Raw genomic sequence first — 23519 nt, 5'->3', positions numbered from 1 at the left:
CAATCCCTACAGTGAAACATGATGGTGGGAGCATCATGCTGTGGTTGGTGTTTTTCAGCTGCAGGGACAGGATGACTGGTTGCAATTGAAGGAAAAATGAATGCGGCCAAGTACAGAGATATCCTGGATGAAAACCTCTTCCAGAGTGCTCAGGACCTCAGACTGGGCCGAAGGTTCACCGTTCAACAGGACAATGACCTAAAGCACACAGCTAAAATAAACAAAGGAGTGGCTTCAGAACATGTCTGTGACCGTTTGTGACTGCCCCAGCCAGAGACCTGACCTAAACCCGATTGAGCATCTCTGGAGAGACCTGAAAATGGCTATCCACCAATGTTGCCAATGCAACCTGACAGAATTGGAGAGGATCAGCAAGGAAGAATGGCAGGGGATCCCCCAATCCAGGTGTGAAAAACTTGTTGCATCATTCCTAAAATGACTCATGGCTGCACAATCTCAAAAGGGTGCTTCTACTCAATAAAATGCGTCAGGGTCTGAATACTTATGATCATATGATATTTCAGTTTTTCTTTTTTCATAAATATGCAAAAATGTCTACATTTCTGATTTTATTCTGTCAAGATGGGGTGCTGAGTGGACATTCATGAGAAATGAAATAAACTTTTTTGATTTTATGCAAGGGGCGACTGGTTAACACGTCCACCTCACAGTTCAGAGGTCGTGGGCTCGATCCCGGCTCCGGCCTCCCTGTGTGCAGTTTGCATGTTCTCCCCGTGCCTGCGTGGGTTTTCTCCGGGTACTCTGGTTTCCTCCCATATTCCAAAAACATGCTTAGTAGGTTGATTGGACACTCTAAATTGACCCTAGGTGTGATTGTGAGTGTGGATGTTTGTTTGTCTTTGTGTGCCCTGCGAACCAATTCAGGGTGTCCCTCGCCTACTGCCCGAAGACAATTGGGATAGGCTCCACCCTTGTGAGGATAAGCGGTATAGATAATGGATGGATGGATGGATTTTATGCAAATGGCTGCAATGACACAGAAAGTGAAAAAATTCAAGAGGTCTGAATACTTTCTGTACCCACTGTATATTCAATGCCTCTTGATTTTTTTTTGTTCTCCTGACCAATACTTTTGACGAATGGCATCTTCTGATGCTTAGTACAAAGTAAGATCTCTGCAGACCATGGCTTGTATTATAAGATGTGACTACAAAAATGTCAGGATAAGCCTACCAGAACATCTGAACTTTATTTGGCTTAATACAAGACACTTAAAATGGTGGCCGATATGTGGAGACTCCCATTTAACAAAAATTTGAATGTGATTGTTTAATTCTGAACACAGACACATTGCCAGTTATAAAAGCATGTGCACACATGTGCAACCACGTCAGGCGGTTATTTTGTTTCGTTCAGGTGAGTTGAACAGGTTATATAGTTCAATTACATGGTGAAAAAAGTTTTGAAATGACTGATCCAGGTCTCAATTGTTACACCACAAACACCTGTCATTTGAACAGGCGTGTGTTGACTTTTTACATACAGTATATCCACTGTATGGAAGCATTGTTGAACTGTGGGAGGGAAGCAGGAATACTCAAAGATAACCCATACAAACACTGGGATAAAGGACTCAGACCAGAACCATAGTTCAACCCAAACCCCAGCCCAATTAGCCATCTTGCATAGGCATTGTTGCCTTAAAGTTTGGTTTATCTTACCCATATCACTTAAATCCTGATTTACCATCGAAAGAACCTGCTATTAATTCATTCAGTACCAGACTTTTTCAGACCCTCTGTGAAATGACAAAAACATGTCATTGGCATAGAATGAGTTAATTAGTGCGTGTCACACAAAGCCTGAAGTCAGAAAACAACATGAACCATAACAATAGCATAGAGTGGAGCACAATACCTTAATATTTCCATCAGGGTCCTTGTGTGGCTTTATAAAACTAAAGCTATCTCCATGAAAAATTTCAGATGAAGTTAAACCCAGTACTGGCGATAGCATCAGGAGTAGGACACCTGCGGCCATGATGTCTTCAAGAATCTGTTCAAAGCTTGCTTAGTTAGTTTCAGAGCTCTAAAAGGCGTTTCCTTTGGAGTCCACCCAACTGGTCGAACCTGATACCAATTGAAATGTTCTTTCTTTTCTCACCCCAAAAATCAATTTCTTAATCTCATTTTTTATTATTCTAAACTGAAGTTCAGTTCAGGTGCAAACAAAGTCATAGTTCCATATATTGACCTGACAGCAAAAAAAACAAAAAGAAAACAAGTATGTGATTTGACTAAGAGTTTATATTTTCATTCTCTAGAAAAAATGAAGGATGGAAGATGAACCTCTTTCAGCAGTATACTGTGAAAGACTTATTTTAGTTGAAGGTGAATTTTTTATTACATTTTTTAAAAGATGAGAAATGTATAAAGAATGAAAAGTGTTTTGTAGTATGCCTCCAGTAGCCTACTGAGATGGTGGGAGGTGATGATGGCTATCCACAATTGTACAAAAACCTAAGTAATCTGTGATTATATGAAAACATCTTTAAATACTCCATCAAAAAGTCAAGTAGGATTCCTGCTGAATTTGATTTGAATGAGCCATAAGTCATTTGAATATGTAACTTAACTTTGTTGTTGGTCTTGTTTTAACAGCCTTAATTACTCACAGATTTAGCTAATCTTACTCCTGGTATGAAATCTTATTAAGGGCTCTATGGTAATTGTGTAACAGACAAGGTCATCTAATTGTAAACCATACAATGATTTGACAGTCGATTTGACGGTCGATCACTGATCCAATGTTTGCCCATGTCCAAAGTGTTTAATGATGCCCTAAAGCCCTTTTAGTACTTGACTTTTGTGGGCCACATTGTTAAATTGGCCACCCTAAAACGATCTTATGTTAGCTTCTGAGCACCACACTTTCCTTATATTCGGCTAGGACAGGTTTTCATGTGTATAAAGTATCTTTTCGTCCAGTTTGGGGCACATGACTTCCCGTAGTTGCGTCATCGTATGGAAACTGTCGGAGTGGCAAGATGGCTGCCGAACCAAACAAGACTGAAATCCTTACTATTTTCAAACGACTGAGATCCATTCCTACCAACAAGGTAATGCAGTACGACACATTTATTGTACGTGTACCATCCGGTCGATGTGTGTGTGTTTGATAGTGGTTGGCTACCCTCGTGTCTTCTGAAGAGAGGCCCAGCTCCTCGATCGAAGCTAGCTGTGGCTAACAGCTGCTAGCATGCCGGTGAAGCAGCAAACATGAAGGCCACGTATACGATTTTTGTTGGCCGTTGGAACCTCATCACATATGGCACGCATGCAACATCCGAAAAGGGGGCCCAAATATGAGTAAACCGATCCATCTTTACAGTGATCACAGTCACGTCACGTTTTGAAAGTGGACTGGTGGAGTTCGAAAGTCATTAGACAGGTGTATTTCATAGTGTGGTCGGCTTCATATCACGTCCCACTGCAGTAGTTTTGCTTTTCCATGACTTGGAATGTTCCCACGTACTGTACTCTTCGCTCTTAAGTGTAAATTAGATTTTCACAGTTTTCCGATTAAAGATCGCGCTGTACTGTCGTCTCGCGCTTGCCTCCATACCTTTGTATTTAGAAACATGATTTAAAAACGACTGTACAAGTTATGGTCATTAACAATACACTCGTGCACCACTTCAGACCATATTGATAAAACCAATATTTACACGTGTATACCATTTTGACCGTGTGATTCAATGCTAAAGCCAAAACATGTGATTACAGCTCATATATGGACTCTCGATGTACAGCATTTTCCACTCCCTATTGCAATAAAACCAACAAAAAAACTTGTTTTCCTTTTCTATTTTTACTCTTAACTTTTTTAAAATGCTATTGTTTATTACTTTAACCCACAAGTCAATGTAAGACGTGGAGAAAAATTTAAGATGCATTTGTACTTGAGCGCTGCAGATGTTTAAATTGCAGTGTATGCACTGGTCCTCTACAGGTGTGTTTTGACTGTTCTGCAAAAAACCCTAGTTGGGCGAGCATTCCATATGGCGTCTTCTTGTGCATTGACTGCTCTGGAATCCACCGTTCCCTTGGAGTGCATCTCAGCTTCATCAGGTGGGCTATGGGGTGTTGTTGTATTTTTTGTTTTTTGTCTCAGAAAGAGAATGAAAAATTTACAAATGCAGTTTGTCTTACTGCAGAGTGCCTACTTGTATGGAAAAGTAAATAATTTGATTTAATACAATTCCAGGGCTGTAAAAGTTTGGAAAATGAAGACTATTGTATAGTAAAACATAAATACTATAAAATATTAAGTGTCCAAGACTGTTACAACAGTTTTCATTTCCTAAAAGAATAAAATGTGAATATTACGGCTGTAAAATAATTTTGAACCATGTAAATCTTTTGATTTAAAAGATGTGAGTGCATCGAATCAAACTGACTTGAATTATTCCACTTTGAAATTGAGCTGTCCCTTAATCGTATCACAGCTGCCAACATGTATTGAGATCTGTATCGAATCATCTTTTATTGGAGAGAAGCACACCCCTAGTGTACATCATCAGCTGATAATTCAACTCCTCCCTATTCATGGAGTGCTTTCACAACAGTTGCACCTGTAACAAAGCACTACATGTACAGAACACAAGAAAAAATAAGTAAAATACACAGCAAAATCTTTTTCTCCCTTCCTTCATACAATTTTTTGTTTGTCGCAGTTATAGATGAAAGAGGAGCGATTCATAGTCTCCTTTCACCAGTTGATCAGAGATCATGATAACAGCATGCATGACGTCACTCACGTCTGCTACAAACTAAGTTTGAAAGTAAACAAGCAATGCCTTGCTCTGAGATGTGTGCGAGTGACCTATAGTGGATGAATGCGCATCCGTGTCATACCTCCCCAGCCCTCATTGACAGAAAAATGGTCGATTGTGGGAACTTGGCTGCTTGAAAAGTAGATCTTGGGTCAATAAAGGCTAGGCACCTCTGATGCACACTTTTCACATGTCTCAAGTAGTTCCTGTCAAAAAATCATTACACTGTTCCAGATTAATGCGCAGCAGCACCCTTTAGCTATTAGATTGAATGCTTGCATCAACTGTCGCATATAAATACACCAAATATATGTATAATAACATTTCATTTGTCATACTTGTGGTTATTTAACATTGTCAAATTGTGTACTGAATAGAGGTTACACTCTTTTAGAAAGTTATGGGATGGCTCTCAGGCATTGCTAGGGAAAATAAATTGTTTTAGTAAAACATTTTCACTACATAATGTAACATGAATGTAATAATAATGGCAACCATGATAAGTGGGATGATGCCCTTCGGGGTGTACAATTATCAGGAGTTAATGGACTTCGCAAAAGCAAATGTCACTAATTATTAGGATTTTTTTTTTCCAAAGAAGTCAGGAAAATGTATGGAATTTTGAAATCTCAAATGTGTAGGAATCCTGTTGCTATAATTTCTTTTATATCCAGTATCACTGTCTGTTACAACTGTAAATAATTTGTATTTGTCCCTCGTTGAGGATACTTTTTCTTTTTCTTGTCAGATCAACAGAGTTAGATTCCAACTGGAACTGGTTCCAGCTTCGATGTATGCAGGTTGGAGGCAATGCCAATGCAGTAAGTTGACACTGGCCTGACAAGTACGACACAAGTTTGCCCTGAAGTAGTATTCAACTCATTCACTGCCATTGACGAATTTACTTGTCTTTTCACAGTCCAAGCCATTAGTCCCAGGAACTTATTTATATTGTTTTCACATTTTTTTCAAACGTTAGGTAAAAGAGGGTCTGAAAATGTCTGTCAGTGAATGAGTTCAAAAATGAACACTTGTCAGTTTTCAATCATGGAGTCCAATTGACTGGTATGCTTGAGACGACTAAATTTCTCTTTCCATTTGCCGTTTGAAGACTGCATTTTTCCGCCAGCATGGCTGCTCCACAAATGACACCAATGCCAAGTATAACAGCCGTGCAGCGCAAATGTACAGGGAGAAAATTCGACAGCAAGCAAACGCTGAACTGTCCAAGTATGGAACCGATGTGAGTATGTCTAGTGGAACCAGTTGGTAGGATGTGCTGTAGATTTTTTGGAAGTTGCCACTGTATAGTATATGGTTTGTTCTAGTTTGTATGCTGACAGGCATCATTCCGAATATGACTAGAGTACAGTAGGGCTGTGCAATTAATCGGAATTCAATTACGGTTTCGATTATTACACTCCAGGTTTACAAAATTGGCATTTTAATAAATGTTGTTGGGTCCAAACAAATTTAAATTATTACAGCCTTTCAAAGAATTTTGTCTTGATATTTTTTTTACATGTTTAAACCTGTTCTTGTTTTGTAGCAAAAAATAATCGTTTGAATAATCGTGATTTCAATTATTACCAAAATAATCGTGATTAATATTTTTTCATAATCGAGCAGCCCTAGAGTACAGTAATCCCTCGCCACTCCGCGGTTCGAATTTCGCGGCCTCAGTGTATCTCGCACGTTTTCAAAAGGTATTCATCCAAAAATAACAATGAAAAGTACAGCCATATTGCAGAAAGACGCATTGTTTCAAAGAGATGAGTTGACTTGGAGGCTTTGTATATATCCGGAGGCACTCATAAAAGGCGCGATTGGTTCCCGGCGCAAAATCGACCAATGAGAGCACAAGAGGATTTATCCCGTGAGCTGATTGGCTGCGCATCATCACAGCCTCTCAGTAGTCTCGTCCATGCTAACAAACGAACAACACTTTTGAACAACGTTCTGTTCGGAAACTCGTAGCGTTATTCAAATATGCCGTTCGGTTAGTCAGAGTCAAGCCGATAGTAAGCAGATAGTAAACAGCTGTGTTCAAAAGTTGTGAGCGGAGCGTGCTCAGCCACCCGCAAGGTGCTCAGCGCGAAACGGACGACGAAACAATGGCAAATAAAATGTTGTTTGTTAGTTTTGTCTTAAACAGCTACCACAACTAGAATCCCGCATTGCATTTTATCCAAAGGACCTTGTTGATGTTATTGTGTGAAGAGAAAGTTAAGCCATGCTTGATACTGGCGACCGTACTTCTTCATTTTAAAAGAAGGAGGAGGCAACGAAGAAGAAACGGCGGCAACAACAGCAGCAGAAGTAGTGACGCTATAACTTTACACAACAATGACAAGTGTGTAAAAGTGCATTACATCGCGATTGTACCTTTGGATAAAATGCACCACTGCATTCCAGTTAAAGTAAGTCCATTTTATGATAGAAATTAAAACTTTAACATAGTTATCAGCTCACGTTCCGTAAGTGATCGTCCGCTGCCGCGGTTGAAGCTCACGTTCCTCTCACAGCCTGCAGCTTGGTATTTGTTCTTCATTTTTGCACTTTTAGTTACATTTTGTTGTGTAACAAGTATTTAGAAGGGTGGGAACCATGTCGGGGGGTTCACGATGACCTAACAGTGTCGTAAATCCCCCCAAAATAAAACTTTAGAATAAATATAAAATAATAATAATAAGTCAACCTCTACTTGGTGGTTTTTCAACTGTCGCGGGTGGTTCTGGTCCACATTAACTGCGATAAACGACGAATTACTGTACATCAGTCAGTTACACTAACGATACTATCCAATAACGCACAGCTGCCAATATGCTATCAATGTAAACGTTAAAATTCTAACAAAGTGGCCTTAATAAATGTGTTTGTGCCCATACTTGCTTTTTCAATTGCAGCTGTGGATTGAATCTTCTGGGGGAACCCCCGCAGCAGCTCCTGAGAAAAAAGAACAAGACTTCTTTGCAGAACACACACAGGTAGGTTAGGAAGATTGAAGTCTCATAAATTCGGACACCACGTTTAGTAGAGCTGCTCAGAGAATATTGGTGAATACCATTCACTTTTCACACTCAAATGAATTGTCATTAGAAATGAGTCATTAGAAATCTGGATTCATGCAGTTTTCATATTATAGCTGCCACACATCCTAGACACTGGACAAATTAACATGTAACAAATTAACATTCAGTAGTTTAGATAGGAAAAAGCTGAAAAATACTTCCCCATCTTGGTTTATTACACTCAACATTTACATTGAATGGGAGCATCTATATTGGCCACTAATCATGGAAGTGACGTTAGGAGTGTGTCAACTTGTTGGTCCGTTAATAATTTTTAAACTGCAATTACACTGCATCCGCTATACTTTTTGATTTTTTTTTTAACTTATACACAGGTCAAGCCAGCCACCACGGTGATTGTTCATCCTGTGCATTGCTGTGGCGCGCTTCCCGCACACTGTGGGGCCATCTTCAAAATAAAAGCTGAACAAAGCATAGACAACCGTGTCATTATCGGTTGGCCTTTTCGTTTAAAATTGATCCTTGGCTCGTGGGCATTTTGCTGTGGTGCGTGTTGTGAACAGCCGGTGTGGCGGCTGGCTTGAGTTTGAACTTATTTTGTGCCTAAAAACACGCCATGCGGCCCTGCGTCTTCCTCATGTGAAGGAGTGCATCTCTGTAGACGTGATCGTGTTGGTTTCAAACAATGTGGCTTAATACTTTCAGGATCAGCGCTAGAAGGCATTATAAATACTAATTGTGCATGTCACACACGTGACGTCTCCATCTAGGTTATTCGGTCACGTTCGATTAGATATGGCAGTGCACATTACATTTTTTTAAGTTATTAAATATGCATGGAAATTCACCATGGTTTGAAATTCATTCCAAGAAAAAGGTTTAACTTTTCGCTGTTGTTTAGAGAAGAAAAAAAATCACCATGAAAAAAAAGTGCAGGATCCCTTGAGCACTTATCACAGGGACCTCTCTCAAAGCTCAACAGGTATTTTACCTCCCAAGATCAAAGAGCTACAAGAGCTAGTACCCTTTGAGTGACTTAGCTCAGGGGATCAATTGGTAATCTTTCTACCTGAAGGTTTCTGGTTTGGCTGCCCCGCTGACATGATACTGACCACCGGGGTTGTTCATCAGTGTCAGAATGAGCTGCTGAAGAAACGGACCTTGTCTATTTGGCAAGGGAACTAATCCATTCTGTCTGAAAGCAAGCCAGTGTCCTGGATATTGTCTTGATATTCAGCTCTTATATGCTTGCTCTCTTTGTGTCCTTCTTTCCAAAGTCTCAAAGAGAAGTAGGTTCTCCCTAGAACTTGCTGTCGCATCACCTTGTAAGAGTATATGTAATTTAAAAGCTTTGTGACATGGCATACATGTCATTTACAGTTGTTATTGTTTACATGACTATACAATACAGTATATATATATCGTCACTGTCGTTGAAAAACGCTTATGTCCAATTTTGGAAACTTTTCATTTTCACGTTAATGCGATGTCTGTAACGTGGAAACACCATTCATGTAAAAATCCGAAAATTGGAAAAAATGGACATAAGTGTCTTTCACAGGACAGCAACGATGGTGCAATTTGGGCCTGGTTGTCAAAGGAGCACCAGCGCTCGTTGATTTGTGCTATTTTTTTCCCTGACCCTGGTGACCCACCTACCTCACCAGCAGTGGCGATTTTACGATTGATGATTACGGTCCGTTAATCACCTTCCGTTTACAGCTGGGCTACCCTTCCGCCGTCCGTCTTTCTGCTATTTTGTCCGGCCAGACCAAATAGTAATCGCCTATAAGCCGGTCCGACTATCATTTTAAACAGGCTTCCGTTAGCATTTCTCACTACCAACTTTGACCAAACCAACGTTTGGGGGGGATGACTTTTTTTTTTAGTTTCCCATCTATTGTTTATCGCCTACAAAATGGGCCTCCGTTATAGGCGGCTAGGTAGACCGGTCCATCACATAGGCGCAATGGCCAGCTCTGATTATTATTACTATGTATATATGTACAGTTGTGTTTAAAATAATAGCAGTGTTTAAAAAGCTCAAAATCCTATAATAGGATAAAATGTTAATCATTTTAAAAGTAACCGGCAGCCAATGCAAAGAAGCAAGAATTGGTGAGATATGATCAAATCTTTGGGCTCTAGTTAAAAGTTGTGCAGGTTGTGAGTTCTGGGCTAACTGTAAGCATGAAAGTGCTTGTTGAACTGTGCAAAAGATAAAAATGGTTTCACTTTAAAAGACGTGAGCGACAACTGCTGTTATAGGGAGGGGAAGTGTGCAAAATAAATAACTTGACAACGATTTCTGCGACTTCTTCTTCTATGACTCTTCTCTATAATTATTGGACCCAAATAATTATACAATACGACAAATCCAACCCCGGGGCTCGCAATGCAAGTAACCACACGCAGTTGGGTAAGTACTACTGGCGCATTTGAAGCGTGTCCACAGCGGGTTCGAATAGTTAATTAGCCAGCTATTGATCCTTAAAAAGTCTCTCCCGCAGCGACGTCAATCACGGCCGCTTTTTTTTTGGGGTCTGGGTGCGGAATGGGGCGGGGGCCGACAATGTTTATGAATATGGCCGAAGGGTCGCGGCCGGAAGGGTACCCAAGTCAAGGGTGGAGGGTCGCGACCCGGACCGGCAAAAAATGGTCAAGTGCCCAGCTCTGGATATGATCATATGTCGCACCAAAATTTACAATTTCATCTGATGAATTTCGACTCCCCATGATGAATGAATATCTTCACTCTCAATTATGAATGGTTTGACATACCATTTTCTGATGGCAAATTCAGATGTATTCAATTCACATTTAAAATGTTTTTTCTCTTTTTTTTTTTTCTACCGTTTCAATGTTTTCAGTCTTGTAATGACTGGAGCATGACGACAGCCACAGAGCTGGAGCAGAATGGAGCCACTGTCGCTGTGCAGCTGAGGGACACCATGGCCAAATGCCAAGATGAAAGCCGTGAGTAGAACTCGCACTGCCAGAATCATTACACCCACTTTTATGCATAACGGAGCTGTTATGTGGTCTACTTAACACTCAGCACAGCACTCAAACAAAACCAAAAAAGTTATCAAGATTCAAGAACAAGTTGAACGCTTTTTATCACTCATTTGAAAAAGTGAAACCAACGTTGCATCGATTGATTACACAGAGAGTGAAGTATTGTAACCCAGTATTTCTTGCAAGTTGAGGATTGTTGCCTACAGAAAAGGAAAACCACCAAATTGATTGTCTCAGAAAAGGACCAACATTGGAAAGTCATGGTGTCAAACAATTGTTTTTAAGATGACGCATTTGTATCCCGTGTCCTCTTTTCCATCCACTGCAAAGCACATACTTATTTGTCTTTTCACAGTCCAGACATTCCCAGGCATTTATTTATATTAATAGTACATACACATATAAATAATAGTGAATGAATTGATTCTATACAAAATTAATAGTTCAAATAACTCCTGGTTTCAATAATCTGCAGCAAGTCATTAATATAGTGTAGATGTGCAGCTTGAAATGATCCGATGGCTGTTTGTTTTGCTTTATCCAGAGCCAGAGGAAGGACCGAGCATCGATGGTCTGAGCACATCACCCAAAGTGACTATTGGTGAGCCCCTTCACTCTGATCTTGCTCAAGCACATCATTCATATGAGCCATTTGCCACAGCAACCAAACGCCGCGTCACATATACGAGATTAAACCTCCAACTCTTGTCATCTCTCAGATCCCGTACCTGTGACGTATGTTTTAATTCTCTGTTCAGACACAGCCATGCACACACCCCTTTTTCCGACCTTGTAAAGCTACGGAAACAACTTCAATTTAGTACCCAGTTAGTCCATGTAATAACCCACCCAGGTCACTAAAGAACTTGTCACGTATACAACTAAAGCCTTTAAAAGGAGGTGTCATGTTATAGTGCTTATTATGAGCAGCGTCAACGAATATTTTCCTCGCGTGAAAAAAAGCCTCCAGCTCTTTGTAATAGCTTCCTATTGGGGCATTTTGCAAGCTGATTGTGGGTTTGTCCTATCCCATTCACTAGATTCCATGCTATTGTCGTCACAAGAGCAATGGAAATCCGCAGGTGATTATCGTGGCTCTTGTTTTCGTCGGCGCAACGTCTCTCTGCCATAGAAGCTTGGGCGCTTTGCCTGTCGTCTCACAGCTTAGTTACACGATCCTAATCTCACGTTGCTGCTTATTGAACATTCAGCAAAAGCTCACCAAAAGCGCATCATCTGCTTTCTACGTCAGCATTGGCAGCCATGAGGAGAGAAAGTTGTGGGACCGTGTCAGTCATTTCAACGTGCTCACTTCTTGGTATGACCACTATTTTGCTGCTGGCGTTGAATACGCCACAGCACCTAGACAAATGGGAACCGCAGACGAACGTCAATGCTCGGAGCTGACAGCTTGGCATGCGAGGGATGAAAAGATTGTCACTTCCCTTAATTGACTCTTTTTCTCATGACACATGTTCTTCAGAGGTCAAGCATGGCTGTTTGTAGTTTGTGAGCTGAAACTTGCTCGTCTTTTCCGTCATGCCGGAACGTCACAGCCAGTGACTCATTTGGGGATGGCGGTTTGCGGTCTAGTGTTGCAAGTTCCTAACACCGATTCTTTCATGCTTGAGATAATATGCTTGACTTAGTTAACAGGTTGCACTTAATTTTACAGAGGTTAAGCCAACCATTATTGGGAAGAAGAAGCCAATGGCTGCCAAAAAAGGGGTGAGCAAATATTTCAATTTCACCAATCCCTAACACATTCAGTAGTATGAGCATCGTCATCATTTCTGTTAAATCATTCAGTCATTTGGATGATCATAATGATGCACTTAAATAAGATGCCAACGGTGTTTACTGCCTTGTCCTGATGCAGCTGGGGGCAAAGAAGGGCCTCGGCGCCCAGAAGGTGAGCAGCAAGAGTTTCTCGGAGATGGAGAAACAAGCCCAAGTGGCCGAGAAGATACGAGAGGAGCAGGCAGCCGAGGTCAAAAAACAAGCAGAGGAGTCCATGTGCGTGTCCCCGTGAAGCTCTTTCCTTGAAGAGAAAGTCAAACATTTGGAAAGTACACTTTCCGTCTGACGCTCATGTTGGTTTTTGCAGTGTGGCTTCAATGCGTTTGGCCTACAAAGAGCTGGAGATCGACAGAAAGCTCGAGGAAAAGAAGCTGAAGAACTTGGAGGGCAAGAAGAGGGAGCAGGCCGAGAGACTGGGCATGGGCTTCGGGAACAGGAGGTGACGTAACGACAGAAGCGTTGTCATGTCTTGTTTCATACTGGCCTTTGTGACTTGCAGAGCTTGCGGGGTGGGGTCACGTTTGACATACTATTTTTAGCCAATGATAACATGGAGGGGATGACTCGTCACTCTTCCACAACAGACAGATGGAGCAGCCGAGCTATGCTGTTTGACGGCTCCAGTCTAATGTTTTTTTTCTGTGTGGGTGTGTTTTTTTTTGTTTTTTTTTTAACTAGGAGCACAGTATCCTATCTTAAAAAAGTAAATGTAGGAGCGCACATGATACATTGACTTGTAAATTTCCCTCCATTACTGATAAATACTTCCAGAAACGACAATGTTTTCCATTCACATTTTATTGCTTAAGTTCCGACACAACATAAACCGTAAGTTGAAATTATACAGTTTAAATAAGAAAAATGTCAAGTTCATGTTTAGATGCGCGGATGCAAGTATTCTCAGCAAATTTTGCACTCTTGAGTTTGCAGTAGAATTGAATTTGTGCCCCAGGCTTCAGTGAAGGCATCGTTGGTTCGGTTCCCTAGACAGTTTAAATTTGAGAGTCAACGTTTGTCTGTCTATATGTGCTCTGCAACTGACTGGTGAGCAGTCCAAGATTTGTCCCACCTAGCAGGCGAGGTTTATTGGCGTGAAAGTAGGCACTAGTGGTGCAACGGATCATCTTAGATCCATGATTCGTACGGATCGAGCATCACAGTTGGGGCCGGCCGGGCATGATCCGCGGAATAGTTGGTGGGAAAAAAAAACCAAAAAACAAAACTGTGCGCGTTCACAACGGCAACATGATAAGTCCGCATTCACTGCAATAGCAACAGAGGAAGTTGAAAACCCTCATGGATCAGTAATTAACATGTATGACAGCATTTTGGCAACTTGTGGTGAAACGAGTCCTCAAATGAATAATACAGGATTTTTTTCTGCCTCTTGTCCCGACACCATCATTTAGACAGACATGTCAAGAACGCTGCATGTGGAGCGTCTTTCCTTATGTGATCCGTTGCACCTCAAGTAGGCACTGATCATCCTCTTGGCTATTGTTTGTTGTTAGTTATGCAGGGTCCAACATTTAAGCCTTTTTGGGTGGTGACCCTGTCAGAAGCGCTACTGCCCCCATATATTCATGATATAATGCCTTAGGTTTTAGTGATTATTTCACATTTCGCACCTTTTCCTGTATGATTGCATTTATGGCTTATGACTGTGTACTAACCTCCCTAAAATCAAGGCATTGCGCGCATTAATATTGCTTCAAACAATACAGCAATTACAAAAGTATTTCAATATTCATTTACATATATATATTTTTACTTAAAGGCAGCGTTCCCCAACATTTTTAGTTCCATTGACCGTGGCGAAGACATAGTTTAAAGGACCAGTAAAGAAACAGAAGGAAAATATCGCTCACTATTGGCGACACCTCAACGTAACTGGTTGTGTGCCGTATTTCGAGTGAAGTGTTACGACAGTTCTCCAAAAACATCTATGACGAAGAAAGTAATCCTGAGCACTCAGTTGTTGTCCGGGTATTATTGGACATAATAATCTGGTGACGAAGCATCAATTTTCATCTCTGCCTTTCATGGTCCCGCTGCCGCTGGTGTGAAACAAATTTTAAGCTTGCGGCGATCGGACTAGCCGAAGCTAGTGAAATCAGGCCAACTGCGATTCATGCCGCTCTGTGTTTCGTCCCCAGCGCACGCAGGTCCTGTTTTCTTTTCGCATCATCACAACATCCGGTTTCTGCTAGCGTTGTTCCAGTGATAACTCTTTTGCTGCGAAGTGTGGATTGGAAGTGTGTCAGCAACAAAAACGGTTTAATTAAAACAAAATTAAATCTGTAGGTTTCATACTTAGTGGATGAAAAATGTACTTGCACTGTCATATTTTCGGGGCAATCTGGAGACCCGAATTTCAGGATTAAATTATTGAAATTTGCATTTATCAAGAATTTTGCTTATATACATTTTTTTTTTTAATTATAAAATTATAAAACTATAATTCAGTTGTCGTACTTGCTTTGGTTTCAGAACTTTGTAAACATAGTTTAGCTGAATGTTGCTCATTGTTTGACGCTGCACAACTGCACAAATTCCAAGTGAGTGACGAAATGGGTCCTCTTTAGAAAAGTAGCTCCTCTCAGGTCACTGCCTGTCGTCAGTGTACGCCAGGAGGGCCCAACCAGTCGATCGCGGTCAACTGGTTGGGTTGCGGACTGCTCCCAAATTAACCGTGACGCATGTAGGGGAAAGAAAAAACATTTTTTGGTGTGTGTGCGTGCATATTATTGTATAGTATGTGTTTGTGTACGCTGCAGCCTGCGCACTAGGGCGGGCTGGACAATTATGGAAAAATGAATGATAATTACGATTATTTTGATTGAGATTGAAACCACGATTATAAAAATGACTATTCATTGATTTCAAAACTTTCTATTTATTCAACTACTAAAATTTAACCCGTCCATTTATCCCTTCAATCTGAACACTTTATTCTTGAACACGCTATTCTTTCTGCCAAATATAAAATGACCTTGTAAATATCATGTGAAATTCAAGCCTTTTGCGTTTTCATTCTGCTACATCCACACCTTTGATGCCTTGCCTTGTGATATCGATGCCTTCACTGAGCATTTACCTTTATGTCTTTAGCATATATTTTATGTTATTATCACAAGTCTTGGAACTTACTGCGCTAACCTGGTATCATGCCATGTCATGTGGAAATTGTTGGTACAACAAAAAAAGCCCTTAGATCTTTTTATCCTTGAATTTAGAGGAAAGAAAAATCCCTTGATCCTTGAAAACTCTACTTGAAATCCGAATTTATTTTCTCATTGTTCTTTCAAGTCATAATAAGGTAAAATGGAACATACTACAATAATAGAAGAAAAAACGAATACTGTATTGGCTGTTCCTGTGTGTTTTGGCCTCTTAGGGGCAGTGTGGTGCCATGCATGAATGGATTACACACTGACGCAAGCAACTTGGTGCATTCAGGGTACTTTCATAACGTCGAGAACTTGGAAACACACCATGCCAATCTGCACATCAATAATGTAGCCTTTTAGCCAATAGCCTTTTATACGGAGCCCCTACATGGATGTGAAAAAAACAACAACTTTGCGTTCCCTCGCAAAAACTTTGCATTCCCTCGCAAAGATTTGCATTCCCTCGCAAAAGAACGCATTTTTTAAAAAATGCACGTTTATGTACTTCCGGGTCACTTTAGCAGCTAGCCTAGCCCAGCCTCTAATGCGCGGCTGTTTGAGAGACGACAGTACGTCAGAGACGGAGAAACCGTGCTTAATATCAAAAACTGATTTTAGGTCTTTGTATTACAAGCTAATTTACAAAAATGCGTTCCCTAGCAAAAAACTTTGCGTTATCTCACAATTTTTGCGAGGGAACGCAAAGTTTTTTTTTGTTACTTCCATGTCACCTTAAGGGCTCCGTACTTTTAACCCGAGAGAAGCAAAAATGAAAATCTTGATTTAGATTTGGATTAATCGTCCACCCCTACTGCTTACCCTATCAGTCTCACGGCCACAACTTTTTCTTTTATGTAAATCAACTTTGCATGTAAAACCTTACAACCTGACCCTTCAAAAATGGTACCGAGATGAGCCGGTGGCCCAGAATTTTAGCTCACTAGTCAGCGCTTTGCACTCCCAAACCAGAGATGTGTTGACGCCGCGAGTTCGATCCCCAAATTGATTCTGCAAGTGAATGAATGCATATCCGCGCCATCCCCACTCTCCACCTCCATCGACAGAAAAATGGTAGATCGCAGGAGGTTGGCTGTCAAATTAAACATGTATTGTCTAGGGATGTTCCGATCAGGTTTTATGACACCGATACTGATACCGATCATGCATGAGTGAGATCGGCCGATACAGAATCTGATCACAGGAAATACCTGTATTTTTTTCCATTTATTTATGGTGACTGCTATTATGCAATATTATCTGAAAAAAACAGCCATATTATTGCCGTAATTTTGACAAAAATCTATATATATTTTCAAGAGCATTAAGAAATACAAAACCGTTGCTGGCACAATACAACAATTAGTCACGTCAAGATAATTGAAAAAACAGCTTTTAGTAACACAGTTTTTAACAGATCTAAAGAATCAGCAGTCTCAAAATACTTAATTATGCAGAAGGTCAAATAAATAACATGCCACCTAAACATTGCGTGGTTCAGAATATAATCAAAGTAGAAAAAATAGTCACATGCAGGCTTCACTCGAATAAACTATTCAATGAGTTCCTAAATTGAAACGACTCAGGAACTTTGTCATAGACAAACTATCTTGTGCATTTGTCAACGAGAAAAAAAGTATCGTATTATGCATAACAGAGCCAAACTCAGCAGATGTGGGACAGGGAGTATGCTTTTGGGGGACAACGTGGGACGCAGCTGACGCTCGCGACGGACACCAAAAATGCATATGACACAGCTTGTCAACTGTTCAGTAACATATAATATAATAAACTCTAACAAAATAACAATTATAGATCTACAAATAAAAACACAGAACACAGAATTGCAGTTACAAACTTACAACACAAAGTATAAAGGTAAATCTCTGAGACATTAATATCAATAGAACAGGGGCGGAGCCAGAACGTGGCTAATGGGTGGGCCTAAATATTTCTCTCACTTCGCACAATTCTCCTATCCCGACACATCGTATACTCAAATAAAATGACAAACTGAATAATATGAAGTTCAGATCCTTCTTAAACAATCACAATTATGCCATTCTTAATATTATATACAATAAAAAAAACACAACGGAACACAAATTCAAAAATAATTGAATAATAATGTACAAAAAAATTTAAAAGTATATATTTTTTCATGAATCTCACTGGGTGGGCAATCTGTCAATCAAAGCGGAGCTATGGGTGGGCCTGTGCACACTCAGGCCCACCCATGGCTCCGCCCTTGCAATAGGAGCTCGGAATAAAGGCTGAAATTAGGCAGTCTCATCATATCTTGAGGTAGATGCACTTTAACAATAGTCACACTCACACAATAGAACCTTGTCAAATCTCAAATCAACATGTAGAGCATGAAGTGCAGTAACAATTTACTACAGTAACAAAGACAATCCAAACAAAGACAGGCTACTACAACTACTGCAACTCAAATTATTTTCAAATAAAACAGCCACAGCATAAAACGAAAATAAAACAAGACATATATCAAAACTAGTCATGAGATAACAATACTGTAACTACAATAAATTCAGTTGTAAACAAACGTGTCCACCATAGCAGCACTATGCACTTCCAGAAGCAAGGAAAGCACTGCTGAAATACTTTAGGTTATGTCCATCACAACTCAATTCTTTCCGTTTTCTACATAACAGCAACAGCAGCCACAAAGTTCACAGAAAGCTTTATCTGACTCGTCTTTCACTGGCTTCACTCACGGGCAATGAGTTCCCAGACCTTGTTGTAACTGCATTTCATTTTCTTTGCAGTCTTCTTACTTTCCTTAGAGTCCTTCATTAATTCATCACAAATTACTGAAACGTGTCGCTAAAATGCTTGTTTTTGGTAGGTGTATCTTTAAAAACAACAATTGCCTGCATGTGCAGGCAATTGTTGTGATTGACAGCATACCCCTGCCTCTCACAGTCTCGCACGCAGACAGTCACACCCGCCTGAACACCATTAAACACATACACACAGCCCGAGACCTGCCCCCATAATAGCCTCCTGTGTGTTGTCTGCTCTGAGTCCTCACACAGGCGTTTGATTAAAAAAAAACAACATTTTAGACGCACGTTTGAAAATTGGTGCCTGCCGATCATACATGCGGGACAGCGAGTCAATTTGCGGGTCGCATCGAAAATCATTAAATTGCGGGACAGTCCCGTGCAAATCGGGACATATGGTCACCCTAGGTATAACACATTTTAACTAATAGTTAAAAGCAGTACGCGAGCGGAAAAACTTCCTTGTTAGACTCCAAATCGTCACAGGGCTGACATCCGAGCTCCATCTAACACTTGTAAAACTTAAACAGGATAATAGGCCTTCTTTTAGGAAACTTTCGATGCGACAATACACTCTCTGGTGGAGCTACGTCTGTGAAGTATTTGCGTCCCGGTAGCACGTAGCTAGCGAGGCTCGAAGTAGGCGAGCAGACGGCGGAATCTTCCACCACCGAGAATGGTTGGTCAAGTCCGATACATTTAATAATTTTCCTGGTTATTTGCGTTGCCTTTTGCCTGTCGCGCTGATATGGGGTTGAGTTGGTCAGCAGGGGCTGCGTTAGCTGCCGTCATTGTTGCTGCTGTGTCTGCCTTGACTTTACTTTAGCCTCGTAAACTCACCATAGTCTTCCAATTGCTTGTTCTTCAAATGTCGGATTAAGTTGGTTTTATGTTGAAACTTGTGGCCATGCCCCCCCCCCCCCCCCCCCCCCCCGCGAGGTATCTTTTCATGGCATATCTTACAAGACGCAAACTACACACAGCACACCGCAGGAGCTGCGGGTGATCGGATTCTTTGATCGGCAATAAAAGGCTTTGATCGAATATGCCGATCACGTCATTTTTCACGAAAATCGGCCGATCATTATCGGTGCACGATCGGTCGGAGCATCCCTAGTATTGTCAAATAGGTTCTCCAAGTTGTCTGATACCTGATAGTGAAAAACACAGACTAAGTATGTGTGTGTGTGTGTGTGGGTGTGTATACACTGCTGGGATCAGCGTTTTGAAACATGTTTTGTTTGTTTGTTTGTTTTAGTGCCGTGTCACATTCAGTGATGTCTGAGATGCAGGTGATTGAGCAGGAAACCCCAGTGGGAGCCAAGACCTCCACTCGTTCCAAACTGGATATGTTTGATGAGCCCGGTTTCACCTCCGGACCCCCTAAGTACATGTGACACCTTCACTTTGTAGTTTGCACCTCTTGTTTGATTCGATTTGGACGGTAAACGTTAAATGAGGGTCTCTGTTTTGTTCAACTGTCCAGATATAAGGATAACCCGTTCTTGGTGGGTGACAGTTTTGGATCCCGCTGGGATACAGACGGCGGGACCGCCTCCTTTAGCACCTCCTGGGCCCTGGAGAAAGAAGAACCCAAAGAGGAAGTTACCATCTCCAGTATTCAGCCAATAGGAGAGAGGTATGTAACATCTTTAGTTGTGTATTGCTCATCTCATCCTAGCGTAAAAAAAGTGAATTGTTATCATATCCATTCAAGACTTCCCAGTAGAAGAAAAGCTGAGGTGTCTGCCCCAGTGTCGGAGTCGAGTGAGGCCAGGCAGAAGTTTGCGAATGCAAAGGCCATCTCTTCAGACATGTTCTTTGGCCGTGAAAGCAGTGCTGAGGTGAGCCCTTCAGATTGCGTTCGGTCCAAAACATCACCTTTGCTTAAAGAGGGAAGTCAACCCAAATATTTATTTCAAGAATATATTCTACGGAAGCGCCCACTAGTTGAAACAAGGCATTCTGATAATAACTATTGCATTTGTGGAATAAGAGTTAATCTACCCGTTTTTAGTCATCTGTGGGGGTGGCCATTTTGTCACTTCTGTCGACTGAATATGACATCACAACTGCTCAGGGCTCAGGTAACCACCAATCACGGCTGACCTGTTTTCTGAAGCTGAGTCGTGATTGGTCGTTACCTGAACCCCGAGCAGTTTTAATTGTAATTGTAATTTTCAGTCGACACAAGTGACTGAGATGGCTAAAAAGGTTGCGTAACTCATATTCCACAAACAATATATTAATCAGAATGCCTTGTTTTAACTAGTGGGCTTCCATAGAATATCATGAAAAAAATATGTTTGAATTGATTTCCTCTTTACAAACTGCTCGGAAATTTGACCGTCTTTCCTAAATTGACCCAAATACACAGACGGTGCTACAAAGATTTTCAAATTCGACCCATTTCCACCACTGTGGATTTTCCACTGTGTGTTAAAATCATGCCATCACATCTTGAGACTGTACATGACATCGATGTATGAGTGAAACAGCCAGTAAGTGTCTGGTGTTCCCATCACATTTTGCACGTCTCTGCAGAAACGTGCACAACTGAGCCAATGACCTACCGTAACCTTGAACAGGATATGTGGTGGAAAAGAAATGTTGTGAAATAAAGGAAAGACAGAATGTTTTTATGGATGGGACGTGCAGAAGTGAGGTGTTGATCTTGGTTCCTTCATGTCAGTATGAAGCAAAGAGCCGACTGGAAGGCATGTCTGGAAGCACGGCCATCAGTTCGGCTGACCTGTTTGGAGACGGCAGTGACCATAAAGGTATCGTTCGTCGCCTCTTGCCACATTCTGTTGTTGCTTGTCACTCAAGGCACAGATGGGCATTCTGTTTCTGTTTCGCTCCTCGCAATCCTGGCCTCAGGGCGCTCCCCGGGCTTTGACAGCGTCCTTCCCACTGGTCCAGACATCACCCAGTTCAAGCAAGGAGTGAAGACTGTAGCGGGCAAGATGGCCGTCCTTGCCAACGGGGTCATGAATACCATCCAGGTGAGTCTTGATCGGTGTGGAGCAGTAATTGAGGAAATGTCCACTTGGATGAATGTTCACTCATGTCCGTGCAATTTTTGTGCGTGCTCAGGATCGCTACGGCTCCTACTGAGCAGCCTGGAGAGACTGGCACCTGTGGCAGGAAGAACTACAAGCGAGACGACCGGCCCCGTTTGACAGATGCATTTGGCCAAGGATGAAACTAGGGATGGGTACCTTTCATATTTGAACAAGTTTGGTTCAGGTTTAATCGATACCAGTAGTCACAGTACTCAACTGTACCAATTTTCGGTACTTTTGTTCTGTTGTTTGTGGTAAAATGTGTCAATTTATTCAACAATAATATCTAAACCTTTCAATTGAACTATTTTCGAATATCTACAATTTGACAAATAACAAATCATGAATTTAAAACCAATGAGCCAAAGGGGATGGAGTACAAATAAAGGTATATCATTTTACAATTACTAAAGTATAAATAACAAGAAATTATTACAAAATAACAGTGCAAATCAAAGTCCTTTGCAATGAACAACACAAGGAACGAAGTGAAATCATTGTGTTAAGTGTTATCTTTGTTCCTTGTGCTGTTGTTCTTCAAGAATGCAAGGCCTGCCCCATGATGAGTTGGAACCCAGCTTAGACTGAAATATAGCGAAAAAATGACAGAGGAGGACATCAACGAGAACAGAGAATAACTGGGATCAAATTCATCCATTGAATGTACCCGGAGCAGTACTTAATTTGCACTACATTTTGGCCACAAGCTTTCACTATTTCACCCATATGAAATTAGAAATAAGCGTTTTTATAATTAATGATCTATTGTTCTAAAGCACATTGTGCGTGTATATATTGCAACGATGGTAAAGTCGCGCACCCCCCAGCATGATTCCATTTAGTGGGTGAAGACGGACCTCTCGGTGCTGGCGCCGCGGCTGGGCTCTCCCCATGGACGAAAGCGAGGATGCCACTGGCGCCTCCCTCCCTGCACCGATTGCAGGGACATCGGCAACCACCGGCCGGCGCCAGCACAGAGAAGTACAAGTTCAAGTGCGCCATGGAAAATCATCAACCCTCGTGCTCCCCCACATTCAAAACTTAAGACACGCTTCAGAACCGAAAAATGGTACCGTTTTGATTTCGTTTGAATCGGTGCTCGGTTGTACTGACCCAAACCGGCCCATACCCAAATAAAAAAAAAAAAAAGTACCGTACAGTCTACGGTACCCATCCCTATATGAAACGAGAGAAGGGAAGCTGAAGGCTTTGCATGAAGAAAGAAAATCTTCCTTCTCACTCCCCACCTTTTTAGAGACTGTTGCTGGAGTGAGTCAGTATTTTGCTCTCTCAACATTTGAGTTTTTATTTTCATAAAGCAAACCACGTGTGGTTGTAGTCTATCTGAAGCAAGAGTTGTATCTATCTACAGTTGAACATTTTTTTGGTCTTAGATTTTCAAAACTTTGTCAAGAGTTAATTCTATATTTTATTTGGTCTCTGATTAATGTTATCAAATACTTCCATGTTTTGTCATTGTGATACTAAATAAAAGGTGCAGCGGTATATTTTTAGCGTCACTTTGAACTCGACAATGTTCAATGTACATCCAGTGTTCAGGCCAAATGTTTGTCATTTTGCACAAAGCACTGAATGCCGACGATCTCCAGAAGCTGTGAGCTTGGACTTGTACATTTCGGTCTGATCATTAAAAGTCTGATATCCTCGTCTTTTGTTTTTGTTTTTAATTTCAACATGTTTTCAAGCACACAAAATTGTGCCAGTATGTCTCAAGCCAGAACTTAAGTTAAAAATTAAACATTTTTGCCTCAGTGATGATGCTCCTTAAGATGTCTCATGTGATGCGGTATTCTTTTGTTAGTTATTTCTTAGTA

The 23519-nt window shown here is 41.1% G+C and overlaps 1 protein-coding gene across 1 annotated transcript; it reads left to right on the top strand.

Moving 5' to 3' along the window:
* Nucleotides 1-2962: 2962 nt before the first annotated feature.
* Nucleotides 2963-23351, top strand: arfgap2 (ADP-ribosylation factor GTPase activating protein 2). The gene is made up of 16 exons (XM_086024740.1): nt 2963-3079; nt 3973-4091; nt 5544-5616; nt 5907-6038; nt 7702-7782; nt 10698-10803; nt 11390-11446; nt 12521-12573; nt 12725-12861; nt 12953-13084; nt 19878-20006; nt 20106-20258; nt 20337-20463; nt 21312-21399; nt 21500-21624; nt 21716-23351. The coding sequence occupies exons 1-16, from the start codon at nt 3008-3010 to the stop codon at nt 21734-21736; spliced, it is 1605 nt and encodes a 534-aa protein (XP_085880866.1). The 5' UTR covers nt 2963-3007; the 3' UTR covers nt 21737-23351.
* Nucleotides 23352-23519: the final 168 nt, after the last annotated feature.

Source organism: Filicampus tigris, chromosome 3 (genome assembly GCF_054856515.1).
Source record: "Filicampus tigris isolate MCC_2025a chromosome 3, RoL_Ftig_1.0, whole genome shotgun sequence".
NCBI lineage: Eukaryota > Metazoa > Chordata > Actinopteri > Syngnathiformes > Syngnathidae > Filicampus > Filicampus tigris.
The sequence above is the reverse complement of the archived record's forward strand: the minus strand, read 5'-3'. Positions and strand labels throughout refer to the sequence as shown.